This window comes from Lampetra fluviatilis, chromosome 1 (genome assembly GCF_964198595.1).
Source record: "Lampetra fluviatilis chromosome 1, kcLamFluv1.1, whole genome shotgun sequence".
In the NCBI taxonomy this organism is placed as follows: domain Eukaryota; kingdom Metazoa; phylum Chordata; class Hyperoartia; order Petromyzontiformes; family Petromyzontidae; genus Lampetra; species Lampetra fluviatilis.
Genome location: NC_136275.1, coordinates 15,410,249 through 15,427,860, shown reverse-complemented (window position 1 = coordinate 15,427,860; position 17,612 = coordinate 15,410,249). Strand labels below are relative to the sequence as shown.

The window sequence follows — 17,612 nt, the reverse complement described above, 5'->3', positions numbered from 1 at the left end:
AACCAGTACTGTTATCAGGAGAGGACAGGTAGGCACGGAGATGAAAAAGCCCCCTTGTCAAAATATATTCAAACACCTTCATTGGTGGAAAAGAACGTAGACAAGCCAATGGAAGCTTCTAACAAGTAAACCCGTAAAAACAAAGTTTTTCACTCTAAATCCTTTATATGCGTGGCGGCTAGAGTCCTCTCGTCCTCTGGCTTGAGATGGCTGCAATCTATGGGTCAGATGATTGTCTGCCAGTATTAAGCAATTGGTAATTAAATATTTAATTTGTTTTCCCTAAACAGTGTAAAATTTTTGAACATTTTTTTCACAAAAATTAATTGTCACACAACGAGTCTGTGTGGAAAATGTCAGCTCGATTGGATCACGGGAAGTGGGTTAAAAAACGAGCGAAAGATTTGCACGGTCCTAAGCAAGCAAGCGAACTTAATATAAAAGATTTAAAATATATTCGCCTGTGGAGGACGCGGGGATCGATCCCGCGACCTTTGGCATGGGAAGCGAGGGCGCTACCAACTGCGCTACTCCGCCACGGCCTGTGGAGGGGTTACGCTCTGGGCTCTTATACTGTGACGTTCAGCCAAAGCCAAGAATGAGTTCTATTTGAATATATGTAACATAAAAAATGTTTGCCTAAAAAGTGTAAAATTTTGGGAATTTTTTTTCACGAACATTAATTGTCTGTCACAACGAGTCTGTGTGGAAAATGTCAGCTCGATTGGATCACGGGAAGTGGGTTAAAAAACGACCGAAAGATTTGCACGGTCGTAAGCAAGCAAGCACGCAAGCAAGCACGCAAGCACGCAAGCAAGCAAGCATGCGAACTTAATATAAAGGATTTAAAAATACTCCATTGCACATGTGCCATGGCACAGGTTTCCTTCATTACCAATGATCACATGTGTCTAATGTGCAATGACATTTGAATGGAGAATCGGGGGCAAATATGGAAAGGTGAATTCATGTCTGGAGAAAGTGCTGGCACCTTGGGTTATACAGGTGTGGATTTGCAGAGTGTAAACATTGAGGGCGACTGACAAGGGTTTGAAAGCAAACGTCACCTGCAGCGCGTGATGGGGAGGCGGGCACGGTCGCCCTCCATGAGAGGGGGCCCCCTGGATCTTCCTGGAACGCATGCTCATCCCAGCCCCGCACGACTTGCTGCACGGTGACCACGAGATCCACTCACCCAGTGCGCAGTCCACAGGACAGGCAACCTCGCAGGCCTCTTCCCTCCACCCTGGGTCACATGCGGACACACGGCAATATCTGCTGAACGATCTCACCACATTATTTTAGTCGAATGTTCAGCTTCTATACGTGTTTCACATGGGGCCAGCTTGAGGCCTCCCATGAGCTCAGGACTGAATATATAGACTTAATTACTCCAATACGGCTCCGGGTTGTAAACGTGTTTCTCGGCATGACGTCTGACATTTCACTCCACGTGCTGGGAACTTCTTTAGTTTCTTCAGTCCTTTCGGGCTTCGTCAGTTCTACAGTGTATTTTAAGGAACGGAAAAAAGTTCCAATCACATGGAGTGAAATGTCGGACATCATACCGAACAACAGGTGATCAGAGAGCTATACAGAACAACTGTGAACACCTACGCAAATAGCAATATAGCAACCCTATTTTGGTCACGATTTAGGAAGAACATATGCAATAAAGGCTAAATTGTAAAAAAAAAATGTTTTAAGCTACCCCCCTTAATACATATGCTTACTCTATTTTGGGTTTCAGCAATCAGCAACTTGCTGTAAATACACGCAGATAATAAAAAAAAAAATCTGCAATCAATGTGCTTATCTCTTTGCTAAACGAATATCGGTTTGAGTGATGATATGGCCAGTACAGAAAGAAAGCTAAAAAACGGATTTAACTCACTGCACACGCATCATGAAGATTTCAACATGTGACCACACATTAACTAATGAGTATGCGGGAAATGAGCCGTGCGTACAAAACGTATTAGCGAGAATAAAACTGCGTCATTTAAGTTAATTAATTAACACACAGATTGAATTATTTCGCACTAAGTCCACACCACTTCTCAATGTGGCTGCACATACACAACTGCATGAACGCCCCGTCCATTTCACGTGTATCATTGTATAATTACATGTGTATCATTGTCAACTGTGTATAATTAAAAAGATTGACAAACAGAATCAGAATATTTCAGAATCAGATTTTTATTTTTATATTAGAGGCATATGATGAGCTATGAAGTTATTTTTCACAGATTTCCAGTAGGACAAACATCGGGACTATTAATGTCATGAGAAAACCTCAAAAACAGGATAATCCTGGGAAAACCAGGAAAGGTGGCAACCCTACCCAAAACAGAACCGAGATTTAGAGTTTTCCAACAAAGCTCCTCCGAACCCGGTGACCGGGGCTTACGCTGCACTCGACTGACCGGGGCTGTTGCACATCTCAGGCCTCGTCAAGTGCTCTTCGTGGTCGTAGCAAGACACGGCTTGCAATCGCATGCCCTTCCCGCACTCAGGTTCTCCAGCCACCGCTGGGCCGTCTCCGGGCCGCCCTTCCCCCAGCGTCACGATGCAGTCCGACCAGGGCCCCGTCGGGCGGCTCGTGTGCGTGTTGCACGGGCATAGTTGGCTCTCGAGAAGAGGGAAGGTGTGGGCGACCTTGCACTCCTCTCGCCGCTTGCTCCTGCCTGCGTGGGAAGAGGATGTGGCGGTGTGATAAACATCTATTGGACATCTGTGAAAAAGAGCTTTATCGCTCATCGGATTTCTCCAGGATAAATAAAGATTCTTATTTTGATGGTGAAAATGTGAGAATGCAGGTGAGTGGCATGGATAGGAGGTATGTTGAACTTCTTTAGAATCGTACATAGCCATACGTGCTAATTGGACATATGGTGATGAGTTTCACAATACTCACCACGAAAGCAATGAACCCAATGTTCAGGTGGGTTGCTCTAATTGTCAGCACTTATTGTGCACTAGATTAACAATCACTGTGAAAATTAAGATGCCGCAGACGGATCCAGTACATTCCCTGCTATAAGATAATAAGTGCATTGTCAGTGTTACTGGGGAACTGAAATATGTAGAGCGGTATGCGTGCAGATTAATATATGATTAATTGATTCGTATGTGGAGTGGTGGTGCAGTACTTAGAGCACTAGGCTATAACCCGGTTACCTGAGTTTTATTCCTGGCCATGGCGAACAACAGTGGTGGGTGTTATCTGAACCAATCCTGGGCCACCACCCCCTTCACCAACCCACAATAAACAGCGTGGAGAAGTATGGTCAAATAATCCCCATGACCAAGTGATATGGAGAGGCCTTCATTGAGCAATGGTTGACAATGAGCTGTAAATCATAGTTTGTTGCCGCGCGTGTGTGCGTGTTCGCACATGCAAGCATAAAGTACGTACACGCTCTGCATTTACCGGTGAGTGAGCGTCGTCTTGTCTGTGTTGCCCCGCAGCCCAGGTGTGATGGACAATGAGTCCATGGGGACCAGGTACTGAGCGCGCAGTCTGAGGCGCACGGTACTCGGCACGGCTGGGCAAGCATGGGCATCGGTGCAGCGCGGGTCAGGCACTCCCGTGGGTCCACGTGTCCCTCGCCCTCTACGTGGCAAGATACACCTAACACCACCCCCAACATCAACACCACCATAAACACTCGACGAAAGCCCCCAGCTACACATCATTGCGTAGCATTACACACTTAACACCACCCCCATGTCATCATAACCATCACCGAGAAATGATAATAGCTCCCAGCCACCCATGGGTATGGCAAGTAATGGTTGATAATTATTAATATTCGTGTTTTATCATGTACCATGAAGTCTGCAGCATGAAAACGCAGTGTCCCAATTTTTTGGATGAAATTGTAAATACATCAAATTTGTCTTCGATGCTCTCAAGATTATATTTCATATCATCTATATAATTCTTGCTCGACAAATATGAAAGCTTTGGAGGCTCATACATAGCTAACCTAAGGACAATTCTCCTTTTGTATTATAATTTAAAATTGAAGTTATACCACCCATGTTTCTTGTTTTTTTTTTACGTGTCCATTTAAAGCAATTACAATGCTATTAAATAAAAAAAGCCACTAAGCCTGCAATTAAATAAATCGTACTGTTGATTGAATCATCATATAATGCTGTAATAAAAGGAAAATATGAAATTACTCAGGACACATGTATTTAAACATGACAGCATTCCTTGTTTCAGTGCCATATGTAACCAGCTGGTATTTTCATTTAATTTCTATAGACAATAATAGAGCTGAATGGATGGGTAGGCTATTGCAGGTGGGAATATGCCACTGCTGCGATGCACTTAGGTCCTTATGCTCAATAGCGAATGTGTCGATATGAGCTGTATAAATACACAGAAATTACAGTGCAAGAGTGAAGCTGTTTTCAGAGATAGCGGTGTATGTCACAAAATCTATATATAATACAGTCTTGGTAAAGAACCACTGGGTATTTCATTAATTCTGTATGGACTTTATTTGGGTGCACATGATGATATAAGACACAGGCCATTGGGGCAGAATGAACAGTGCACTCAAACTGGAATATTGCTCCATGTGTGCTTGTGCGTGTGGGTCAGTGCACACGCGCAGAATTAGCGACACCCCATTTCCCATTGTCGACTAATGCTGCGTTATGCCGCACATGATTACTGCATCAACAATCAAGCCCAACTCATTGATGCTCTAGCTACGTCTGGAAAATTAGGGTCGTATCGACCATCCCACCCCGACCTGTACTTTGCCGATCACGCCTCTCAACCCAACCCCACTGCTATCCCAGCAGCAGTTGCTCCCTCCTGCCGACCAGCGCACGGTCCGTACTCAACATGAGGGGCTGCCTCCAATAAACGGAGTGAAAGCTTTTACGCTGCAAATGAGGTCATGAAGTTGATTCCCAGTGACTCTTTCTTTCATTAGCGATGAAAAAATTCCTCGAGCATGAATGTAAGCAGTTCAGCCTTTCAATACGTGTAATGAACATGTGATATATGGTTGCACAGGGGTCGCACACGCTGCAATCAGCGGCGTCTCGCCTCAATAGCTGTCCTCGAATAATCCTCTATGCCTCCAATCGTGGTGGCACATGGTCGTTTGATGGTTGCCACAATTTTAAAGAAATATATTAAATTAATCTTACATTTTACCTCAGTGCTCTGACGTGTTTTTTTGGTTTCACCACATTTCGGGCGGCTTGAAGGAGCTACCAGCACGTGGAATGAAACATCACACATCATGCCGAACAACACTCCTGTACAACCTGATAACACATCGAAGAACGACATAGCACAACCACAAAAACCTTCACAGTGATACCACATACTTGATCATTCAAACGCTTAATATTTTCTTTCAGTTTAATCCAAAAACAAACATCCTGTGAGGACTGTTGAAATGACCAGATATGTTGAGTATTTTTTTAAACACCGAAAACCACCCATGTATCATCTGCCACTTGTCGTTTCGCGACTCATGGCTGCTACTGCCCTGGTGTCTTTGTAGCTCCATCCAATTACATTTGGTCTAAATTGCATGTAATTGTAATGTGAGCGTAAACGGCCTCGCGGATATGACGTAACAGGAGTTGGGTCACGTGGGGAGAGGGAGTGCTTTTAAGGGCAGGAACCGGAAGGGCTGGAGGAGAGTGTGGGAATAAAGACAGGAGGAGGCCACGCAGGGCAGGAGGTGGAAAGTGGCGCGATCGCCACAGGTCGGGACTCGGCACCGTTGGCCAGCGGTGTCCGGGCACGGAGGAGAGAGAAAGCAGCAGCGGGGCTGCATAGAGAGCAGACGTGGGGCTGCAGGTCGGAGGCAGAGAGGCTGAGTGAAGAGCCAGCAGCGGGGCTGCATTGTGAGCCAGCAGCAAGGCTGCGGGAGCGACGGCAGCAGTGGGGCTGCCGAGCGGGAGACGGAGGAGACTCTGAGCGAGACGCCGTGCGGGCAAAGTTGTAAGAACCACAATAAAGGACAACGGAGACAGACCCAGTGCAAGAGTCCTTTATTACACTGGTGTCAGAAGTAAAACGGCATGTCAACACAGCTCAGAAGAAAGAATATCCCCGCACCATCGTCTGCTACATCTTCCGACGACGACGACCTTCCTCAGGCAGTGGGGCTGCCAACGATGGAGGGAGAAATCGACGCGGGGACGAGTGGTGGCCCGGGGGTGCAAGAGGTCGCCGCTTCGGTGGATCCGCCCGCGCCGGAGGACGCTGACCAGCGATGGAGACAGATGGCGGCCCAGCTGGAGACTTTGAAGACCGTCTTGGCGCAACTGTGCGACCTCGTCACGCCGGCTTCAGGGAGGCCCGGGGGTGACCAACAGACCAGGGCCTTGCCTGCGCCGCCAGCGCCCTCTGCCACGCGGCACGAGGACGCCATCTTGGGCGTGGCAGGGGAAGAACCGCGGGAAGCCGCCATCTTGCGCCCTCCGCGGCGGGAAGCCGCCATCTTTGACACGTTGCGGTGCGACGCCATCTTGAACATGCCACGTGATGCGCCGTCTGCGGAGGACCCGCAGCCGTCACTTGACAACAGTTAAAGAATTTTCAATTGGAGGCGACTGGAGTGCATTCGTCTGCCGATTTTTGGCGGCGGTGCGCTCCGCCAGATAGACTGACGCAGAGGCCCTGGAAGTTCTGCCAACTCTTCTCGACGATGAGTCGGTCAGATTTTTCCGTTCCATCAAGGCCGAGAAAAAGAAGACACTGAGAGGGGTTTTTGACGAGATGGCAGATGCGTACGAGCCACCGGATGACGCTCACCGACGATTCGTTCAGCGCCAGCGGGCACCCGAAGAGTCGCCGGTGGCATACAGGGGTGCTGTCCTGGAATTGGCCATGGCCGCATACCCTGAGACGGAGCCTGACCTACTGGAACCCCTTATTTTGGGCAAAATGCTTGAGCTGTCGAGAGATTTGGGGATCCCTATGCCGGTGTGCCGCCATGAGAAGCTGACGTCTCGGAAGGCTGCGAAGTGTTTGGATGCCCAGTTTAATCTGCGCCGTTGGAAGCAGGTGACAGCGTGGACGGGGGGGCCCATCGTGGAAGGGGGTGCCGTGGGTTGGGATCCCAAAAAGGCGGTGTACGTTCCTGACGGGGGGGCCCGCAGGAATTGACGGCCGCCTCTGCGCAGTGGCCTGCCCGCGGAGGGCCGGGGCCGCGATCTGCACCGCTGACGTGGGAGCGTCGAGATGGGGGGAGTGCTGTGCGTCGCAATGACGTCGAGTGTTTCCGCTGCGGTCGCAAAGGCCACTACGCCAGGGATTGCTGGGCCCGTATCCCGGGGCCGCCCCAGCAGGAGGCCTCGACCACGGACGTGCCGCGGAAGGACCCTCCTGGACAGGCAAGTCGGTGTGCACCAGACACCCGGCAAGGCTTGGCACCTCATTCATCACCGTTGCCGCGCGATCCGGGTGTCGTTAACAACGGGAGGCCGCCGACTGGCCCATGTCGCTCGGTAACGCAGTGGAGTAAATTGGCACAGCGGGTCGTCGCGGCCGCTACTGGTTCATCCACTGTGCCGGGTTCTATACAAGGGGTCGACGTGTGCATTTTAGTGGACTCCGGTGCGTCTGCGACGATTATATCGGATGTCATTTTCCATCTGTTGGGCATCCCGCCAGACGCAGTGCGCCCAGTTTACGATTCCTGTGTAGCAGCGAACGGGGGAAGTATGGGCATTGTGGGCCAGGTGGACGCCAATATATCCATCGGGGGGGTGTCGGCCTCGGGAACTGTGTTGATTTCGAGGTCCCTTGCGGTTCCGTGTTTGTTGGGAACTGATTTTCTGGCCAAAATGCCCATTCTAATAAGAGTTAATCAAAATTGCATTGAATTACCGGGGGGTCGAAAAATTACATTTTTGCCATCGCCCTGGGGGCGACCCGCTCCGGTCTGCCAGGTGCAGGCACTGTCCGAGGTATCTGTTGACATTCCACCTGGTTCACAGATGCTTATCCCCTTGCGATATCGGAAACCGGTGCCTGGTCGGGAAGGAGTGCCTGGGGTTTTGTTATCGCCGTCCGCGACCATTACGGGCGGATCGGCGCTGGTCGGGGCGCAAACTATTATCCGGCCGGACCAGCAGCCATTTTTGCAGGTGCTTAATGGGAATACGGAGAATGTGTGCGTGCCGGCCGGAACGGTCGTGGCCCATGCCACAATGGCGTTCACGGCCCAGGACCATCTGGGCCGCCGGGATGTGGTTGCCGGAGTTTCGGGCACTGCGGGCCAAGATAATCGCTGGATCGCCGAATTGTGCGGCGAAAATTCATCCCTGACCGGGGAACAGCGATCCGCGCTTCGTGCGCTATTGTTGAGTTATTCCGATGTGTTTAGCTCCGACGATTTGGACTTGGGACGCACCTCCCTGCTTTCCCATCATATTGACACGGGGGACGCTGCTCCGATTCGGTTGAACTCGCATCGGATGAGCCCGGCGGAGCGAGACCATGTTCGTGGAGCAGTGGATGACATGCTGGCTGCGGACATAATATCTCCGTCTAACAGCCCATGGGGCGCGCCTGTAGTCTTGGTCAAAAAGAAAGATGGCAAATTGCGATTTTGCGTCGATTTCCGTAAATTAAACAAAGTGTCCGTGGCGGATGCGTACCCCCTGCCGCGTATGGATGATTCCCTCGATGCCTTGTCGGGGGCGAAGTTCTTTTCGACGCTGGATCTCTCTTCGGGATTCTGGCAGCTTCCCCTCGATGAGTCCTCGCGGGAAAAGACCGCTTTCCGTACGCCGCAGGGTCAATTTCAATTTAATTGTCTTCCGATGGGGTTGAATGCTGCCCCCGCCACATTTCAGAGGTTGATGGAGCTGGTATTAACGGGGTTGCAGTGGGAGACATGTCTGATATATTTAGACGATATCATCGTCTTTAGCCGCACATTTGATGAACATCTACAGAGACTGGAGGCGGTGTTCGCCAAAATGCGCTCCGCCAATCTGAAATTTAAACCTAAGAAATGTCACCTACTGCAACGGTCCGTGTGCTATTTGGGACATATAGTCAGTGCCGACGGGGTTGCCACGGATCCGGAGAAGACGGCGTGCGTCCGCAACTGGCCAACCCCGGCCACGGTGGGGGATGTGCGTCGCTTTTTGGGGTTTGCCTCATATTCCCGTAGGTTCGTTCCCAATTTTGCAACGATCGCGAGGCCTCTGCACCTCCTTACGGGTAAAGGACGGAAATTCAGTTGGGGACCGCCAGAGGAGGCGGCGTTTAAGGGCCTGCGCGATCGTTTGGCAACGGCGCCGACATTGGACTATCCCGATTTTGATCACCCTTTCATTCTGGACACGGACGCGAGTGACACGGGCATTGGGGCCGTGCTGTCACAGTCCAAAGGCGGTGTGGAACGTGTGGTGGCGTATGGTAGCCGCGTCTTGTCCCCCGCGGAAACCCGCTACTGCGTCACTCGCCGTGAACTTTTGGCCATTGTAGATTTTCTCCGCCAATTTCGGCCGTTTATTGTGCGCACGGATCATGCGGTTTTACAATATGCTCTGAGGGTAGACCAACCATCTGGCCAGCTGGCACGATGGTTGGACACTCTGCAGGAGTTTTTCTTCCAAATTCAACATCGGAATGGGGCGCGTCACGCGAATGTGGACGCGCTCTCCAGGTTACCGCAGGGATCCCCTTGTGCTTGCGCGTCGGGGACGCATAGGTGTACGCCGACCCAGCAGCCCCCTCGGCCTATGGCGTTAGCGGTCGAGGTGCCTAAGGCTCCAGTGTGCCCGGGACCGGCCGATGGGGTTCTGAACCTTCCACGAGCAGTGTGGATCCGTGAACAAATGCTTGACGACTCGTTGGGGACCCTGCGGAGTCGGGCTGCAAAGGGAGGGGGGGGACTGGTTTCCAGGGGGACGCCGGGGGCCGCTCTCCATGACGGACTGCTGAGGGAGGGGTTACATGATCACTGGCGTCTGGTTGTACCGTCGTCATTACGGTACAAATTGATTAGGACTCTGCATTGCGACACGCTATTACACCTGGGGGTGCAGAAAACCTTGTTGACGTTGCAGCGAGACTACTTCTGGCACGGCATGACGACGGATGTTGTCGGGCACGTTCGCGCATGTCCCGAGTGTGCCCGGCGGAAACCGCCTAAACACCCATATGTGCCGCCGATACAGTCTATTCAAGTGTCTCGAGTTAACGAGTTGGTGGCGTTGGATATTTTGGGACCCTTCCCGCCATCCGCTAAGGGTAATAAATACTTGCTAGTTGGGGTGGAGTATCTCTCCCGCTGGCCGATGGCCTGGCCCTTGCCCGACCAGTCGGCGGCGTCCATTACGGATGCCTTTCTACTTGAATATGTCATGGACAAAGGGGCGCCGGAGAGGCTGCTCACGGATCAGGGCCGGAATTTTTCTTTTAAATTGTTGGGGGAGGTGTGCGCTGCTCTGGGGACCAAAAAAATCCGGACATCCCCCTACCACCCGCAGACGGATGGCATGGTGGAACGACTAAATCGGACTCTGTCAGCCATGCTGTGTCACACGGTTAATGAGAAGCAAGCTGACTGGGATTTGCACATCCCTGGGGTACTCTCGGCATACCGGATGACGCCTCACGCGTCCACAGGATATTCTCCGTTTTTTCTCATGTACGGTCGCGAAAACGTGCCGCCAATGGATGTGCAGTTGGGAACGGGAGTGAGAGGACCTACTAAGCCTCTCCCCAATTACATTCAGGACGCCGTTCGCCGCGTCGCTAAGGCGCGGGAAGGGGCCCGAGTGGCTACTGCCAAAACCCAGGCCCGAAACGAACGTTGCGCTCGACGCTCGAAGGGGAAGTGCCCCTGGAAGGTGGGGGATATGGCTTGGCTGCATTGCCCGCAGGTGTGAGCAGGAACCTCCCCTAAACTGCATAAACCATGGCAGGGGCCTGTTAGGCTCATTGAGGTTCCTAACCCGCAGTCCGCGCGCGTTCGGTTCGGATCTCAGCGCTGGTACGTCCATACGTCTCGCTTGAAGCCATACGTGGCCCCTCGAACGGATGCGTCATCTCCTGATGTTGCCTTGCCGGTGTCTGTTGCCGCCGACGCACCCTTGCCTGTGCCTGTTGACCCTGCAAGAGTGCCTGTCGTGCCTTCTACAGACAAACCGGCCGTGACACTGCAGGAGGCAGCGGACTCTGCTCGGGGTGGGCCTACCACGGCTGCGGGGACACCTGGCCCCGCCGCCCTTCCAACCCCACCACAGACACGGTTGCGGGACACCCCGGACTCTGGTCCTTCGGGGGAACGGGACCTTGGCGTTGGCGGGCCTCCAATAGCGACAGGCGGTTTTGATCCTGTCGCTACTAAAACCCCGTCGCGTTCTCGGTCTGCAGGGGGGCTGCCGCTCGTCCGGGACGGGCCGGCGACCCGCACGCGTTCGAAGTCCCTTTCTTTTAGTTGATTGTTGTTCTCGTTCTTGTTGTTATTGTTATATTCGTTGTCTTCTCCGTTGTCCGTTCACGGCTGATGGTTGGGGGTCGCTCGCATTGCTTGTTCTGTTTCAGCCGAGGACGGCTGGAATTTTCTCTACGGGGGAGGGTGGTGTAATGCGAGCGTAAACGGCCTCGCGGATATGACGTAACAGGTGGGAGGAGTTGGGTCACGTGGGGAGAGGGAGTGCTTTTAAGGGCAGGAACCGGAAGGGCTGGAGGAGAGTGTGGGAATAAAGACAGGAGGAGGCCACGCAGGGCAGGAGGTGGAAAGTGGCGCGATCGCCACAGGTCGGGACTCGGCACCGTTGGCCAGCGGTGTCCGGGCACGGAGGAGACGAAGAGCAGCAGCGGGGTTGCATAGAGAGCAGCCGTGGGGCTGCAGGTCGGAGGCAGAGAGGCTGAGTGAAGAGCCAGCAGCGGGGCTGCATTGTGAGCCAGCAGCAAGGCTGCGGGAGCGACGGCAGCAGTGGGGCTGCCGAGCGGGAAACGGAGGAGACTCTGAGCGAGACGCCGTGCGGGCAAAGTTGTACGAACCACAATAAAGGACAACGGAGACAGACCCAGTGCAAGAGTCCTTTATTACATAATTATGGACTAGGATTAACTTTACTTATACTGGTAGTAACCGTTGTAACCGCCTGGTTACACCAGCCCACAGGGGATTATTTTGTCCGTCCGTCGTACAGGGAGGAGCTGGGTGGGGAGGGAGGGGCTGGGTGCGGTGGGTGGGGCTTGGTGGGGAGGGGAGGGTGGGGAGGGGCTGAGTGGGGAGGGTGGGGAGGGGCTGGGTGGAGAGGGTGGAGCTGGGTGGAAAGTGGGAGGGGTGGGGCTAGGTGGGGGGGGGCTGCTCACCCCGTGGTGCCCTTAACACGTTCCTGCGAAGTGGGCAGGTAGGAACTCGGTTGGACAGCGCGGCGTTCGGGGTGGGGGGGTGCAGTTGGATGAGTGGGCATGTTTACCCTTCTCCCCCACCCTCCCCGACATTGTCAACCAATCGCGACGTAGCTCGATGTTCGGTGGGGAGGTGCATGGGTGGGCGGAATTCCAGATATGCACGACAGATAGAAAAATAATCCCTGGTGGACAGTGTGGAACCTGTTGTTCCTACCTGTATAACACTATAGGTAACTAAGACACACACACTCACTCTCAGACTCACACACACACACTCACTCTCAGACTCACACACACACACACACTCTCACAGTCTCAGACACACACACACACTCTCAGACTCACACACACATCCACTCACTCTCACACTCTCAGACTCACACACGCATACACTCACTCTCACACTCTCAGACTCACACACACATACACTCACTCTCACTCTCAGACTCACACACACTCACCCTCATACTCTCAGACTCACACACTCACTCTCACACTCTCATACTCACACACACCCACTCTCAGACTCACACACACTTACTCTTACACTCTCAGACTCACACACACACTCACACTCTCAGACACACACACACATACTCACTCTCACACAACAACAACAACAACCGCCATTCGCCACTAAGTGGCGGTGACGTCACCACGACGCTTGTGCCAGGCCATGTGCACCCTGAGGCCACGTGAAGTGTCGAACGCCCGCTGGCAGGAGGTCACGGGGCAGACCCAGGTGCCACGGGTCGACTGACCGAGATGACCGAGATGACTGGCTGATCCACCACCTGTGCCCCCTACTGTGCCAACTTGCTGTGCTTTAGCCACCCGGCGCTCCGCTCGTTGTTGTGAGCGTCGCTCCTCCGCCCTCCGTTGTTGTTGGAGGGCGACTGCCTCCAACTGCCCAGTAGCGTCCTTCACGAGCCTCCTCCACTGAGGCCGATCTTGACACCGCTGGTACCAGTCATCGGCAAGTCCACTCAGCTCCACGTCCTCCTGTACCACATCACTCCATCTCTTCTCTAGCCCGTGCCGCGCCCGTTTAGCCCCCTCGATCCGGCCGAACAAAAGCTGTTTAGGCATGCGGTGGCTGGGCATGCGGGCTACATGACCCAGCCAACGCAGCCTTGCCTGCCGGAGGAGCTCACTGATGGGACTTTGCCCAGATCTTTCAGACTCACACACACTCAGCGCGGCGTTCAGGGGGGGCAGTTGGATGAGTGGGCATGTTTACCCTTCCCCCCCACCCTCCCCGACATCCTCAACCAATCGTGGCCCTGCTCGGTGGTCGGTGGGGGGGGGCATGGATGGGCTGCATTCCGATGCACGACAGACAAATAATCCCTGATGGGCAGTGTGGAACCTGTTGTTCCTACCTGTATCAACATTTAACCTACTCACGCCGGCTTGTACCCGCCCTCACAGTCGGGCATATTTGCGGAATACACCACGCCGCCGTTGACCCTGGCCATTGACCGAGCAACCCAACGTTACTACCAGCTCCCTCCGCAGGAATGTGTTCTCTTCTCTGTGTGGCACTCACAGGGAGGGAGGAGTTGTTCACTTGGCTCAGCAACTGGCAAGAGTCCTGCAGGGATTTCTCTCCCCATGTACCTCCTTCCACCCCCTCCACCCAATTTCATTTTCATTCACATCCCACCCTCTCCACATTCCCAGACAATGCACCTCTTAATGTAAACGCAGTAGACTGTTAGGGCAGGTGCCGTTCGCGAGCATGGATTTAGGCTTACTCGGCACGTGAGCTGGCATAGAGAGAGTAGATTAGCACAATATCTATTGCAGTGATGACCTAGGAAATATAATTCCACGTGAACTTCATATTTATTTGAAATGGAAGATGACAACTGGTACTTAATGTACTATTCTTGGGAACAATTGTACTGTGTAGGGTTTCCCGGCTGTGCTCAACAGCTCTCCGACGTGTTTGTTGTTCTGCATGACTTTCGATGTTCAGCTCCACGTACTGCACATGGACCGAAACGTCAGACATGATGTTGAACCAAACACAGCACAATCTGAATACATATCGGAGAGCTTCAAGCAAGAGTATTTAATGTCACTTCACAGCATTCGTTGGAACCATTGTTAAAATGCATTGAGTCACTATAGACTTGATGGAAATCTACCTTTTAGATTTATTTTGGTCATAGCATCACCAGAGCATACGTTTGTGAATGAAATTCAAACTGAGACAATTTCTTAAGAATCAACGCAAATGTGGCAATGGGACAACGAGACTTCCACTGCGACCCTCACCTCGGGTCTGCAAGCCCTGGCCGCAGGGTGATTCTCCAGGGTTCGCTCCGGCCGCACGTGCAGAGGAGGACGCCAGCAAGTGGCATCGCCCCCACCGGTATGTGCGCCACCTGCTCACTCGCGCCCGAACATGGAGAGACGCAAGTGGCTGTGGGGTACAGTGCCTGTCAGGGGGAGTCGCCTGGCTGCAGGCCGAACCGAGGCAGATTTGCCATTGTGTAATAAAGGACTCTTAGGCGATGTAGGTCTCCGTCTGTCCTTTATTGGGTTCTTGTCTCGCACCCCGCGATGTCCCCGGTCGGACCCGCACCTCTTCCCTCGCGTGCCTCGCACGCCGTTCGAGTCCTCCGCTCTTTCTGCAGCCACACCGCTGCCCGTGTGCCCCGCACACTCTGCAGCCACCCTGCTACTCTGTGTGACTCCGCACATTCTGTAGCCACTCCGCTGCTCCGTGTGCCCCCACACACTCTGCAGCCACTCCGCTGCTCCACGTACACCGCTGGCCGACGGTGCCGTGACTCCAACCACGTGGCAAATGGTGCCACTCCTCCGCCAGCACCACGCGTGGCTTCTCCTATTTTCACTCTCTCTCGACTCCCGATCCCCTTCCGGCTCTCACCCTATATCCTCCTCCTCATGTGACCCTGACTCCTCCTCCTCCTCATGTGACCCTGACTCCGTCCGCTCGCATTACAATTGTGCCAGGAAAGCCTAACCGACATTTTTTAGGATTGTCCTGCTTTGGGATGTTCGCAAAGTCAACGGGGGTTTAAACTCATTCTCGCCTAAATGTGCATCAAATGCAACCTATACAGGAAAATCTTTCGAAGCCACAGACTCGTGGAGAAGGAGCGCAGAGCCAAAGTTAACAGAGCATGAGGCACGACGGATGCAGTTGGTAAACCTGTGCACCCATGACTTTGGATGTGTTGATCTACCCTGTGCTCTGCTCCTGCCAAAACTTGCACTCTCTTAATTGTGCATGCTAATTTTCTACCCCTCCACCCACCCAAAATTACGTAAAATTGTATTTAATTTAACTCTGATCTATGATAACCTTCAGTAGTGCTGTTTGTCGGTGGTCGCTTGCCTTTTTCGGCCTTTGAATAAGTGCTCAGCAACCGTTGATAAATATGAAATCATCAACTTTTGTTCGTGGGTAGGCAAAGTTCAAGTGCATTACCTGTATTGAGGGCAGGGCCGTGTGGGGCAAGGCCTCATGTCGCTAAGACTCTTGGGACAGGGCCGTCCTCCGCCACTGGCACGCTGGATCACCACACGAAAGCGCCACTGTCGCGGTGTCGGGACGCCGTCTGTAACGCACAGAAGCCATGTGTGAACACAGGCTTGATTGAACATAATCTTTGGTAACATAACTATTCATGCCATAAGAATAATGATCAATACCATCTATTTAAAGACAATATTGGCAACACCATCGCCATTACCAATGGCGATTACATTCAAAACTGCCACTGAGAACATCACCATTATTGACATCATTATCGCTTTCATCATTGTCATCAAGACAACATTATGATAATCATCACCATTACCAATATCATCATCTCATATCAATCTTTTACCAGTAGTCTTCAACAGGACCAACATCGATGGCCGTGAGCAACATCACCATTATTACGATCAACATCGTGAACACTGCAAATCTCATTTTTATACCATCTGCTGTATTACCTTGTGGCTTCAAGGCTACAGTTCAATGCATGGACACCTCTGCCCGTCTTAGTGGAACATGGTGTAATGTGGAACAATGTAAATGTATGCTATATTCCCTTGCGTTATCTCATGGGTAATTATGAAACACTGTTTAAAATACTTTGCTAATTGATTGCAGTCATAAACATTACGATCGTAACAGGTAATTGCGTTGTTGCAACACTGATTTCAATTAAGTAACATTCATTATATTACTAATGCAAATAAGATGATTCGAAAATTGATTGCATAATTCATGCTATTGTGCAAATGAATGATTACATATGAGAGCTTGTTTAGGCGACGGTACTTGAATTTGCTATAGAAGAGTCGTATTTTCACCAGTGGCTCAGGGCTGCTCACTTTGTGAGAAGTCAACAGTGTTTGTCTTAAACGGAGACTGACCTCTGCAACAGAACTGTGGCAATTCCATCTTAGGTGAGGGCCTCTAAAAGAGATGAGCACTGCCCCATTGCTCTTTCATGCACGCACAAACTTTGACCTGTCTACATTATATAATGCTGTACTTAAACGTCGTGATTTAATAGAGTTATTTTCATTTATTATTATTTTATCTTACTATTATTTTTTACCTACGTGACTTTACCGAAAAAACCTAAGAGTACTTAAGAACACGTTAAATGCAGAAATTACTTTAACCATCTCAATCATTATAACACCATTTATTTTTATGACACGTTGTATTATGCAAACTACAACATTCAATACAGTTGAATTTACTTCTAAGGAGTTATTAATGCTATCTCAAAATGAAATTAACTTTAATAAATTATGAAAGTGCTGTATGGGTATCCATATAGAAATATGAGAGAAATCTTAGATAAGGTTACATAACCTTCATTGGTAAAAACTGAAAGCCTTCATTACAAAAGGGTGTGGAAGGCTTTTTACTTCTAAATATTTTTTAGAATGTATTTTCCTGGCAGGGTACGGTTGACGATCAATGTTGAATTCAAATACGAACATGAAGGAACCTGAAAATTCAGTTTGCCGAGAAGGGCGAGTAAAACACAGCACATAACGGTCTGTTTTGAGTGATATTGAAACGATTCATCTATTCAATCTAATATTGATCTCAAACATCCACTACAATCGTGAAGAAAGTAAAAAAAAGCTGAAAAGTACACCAATATGCGTGGAGAGGTGCATGTGAAAATTAGACAATAAGACAAGAAAGGGGAACACATGGACGAGAGAACAAACACAAATT

At 51.2% G+C, this 17,612-nt stretch overlaps 1 protein-coding gene across 6 annotated transcripts in view; it reads right to left on the bottom strand.

The window, feature by feature from the left end:
• The window catches only part of LOC144933004 (thrombospondin type-1 domain-containing protein 7A-like), a 576,967-nt gene that overhangs the window by 135,817 nt on the left and 423,538 nt on the right, over positions 1–17,612 (bottom strand). For all 6 annotated transcript variants that reach the window (XM_078857465.1, XM_078857438.1, XM_078857456.1 and 3 more), the window contains 5 exons: positions 15,849–15,978; positions 14,666–14,775; positions 3,437–3,637; positions 2,430–2,690; positions 1,068–1,246 (listed from right to left, as the gene is read on the bottom strand). In XM_078857465.1, the coding sequence (XP_078713591.1) occupies positions 1,068–1,246; positions 2,430–2,690; positions 3,437–3,637; positions 14,666–14,775; positions 15,849–15,978 (881 nt within the window). The remainder of the gene's footprint in view (positions 1–1,067; positions 1,247–2,429; positions 2,691–3,436; positions 3,638–14,665; positions 14,776–15,848; positions 15,979–17,612) is intronic.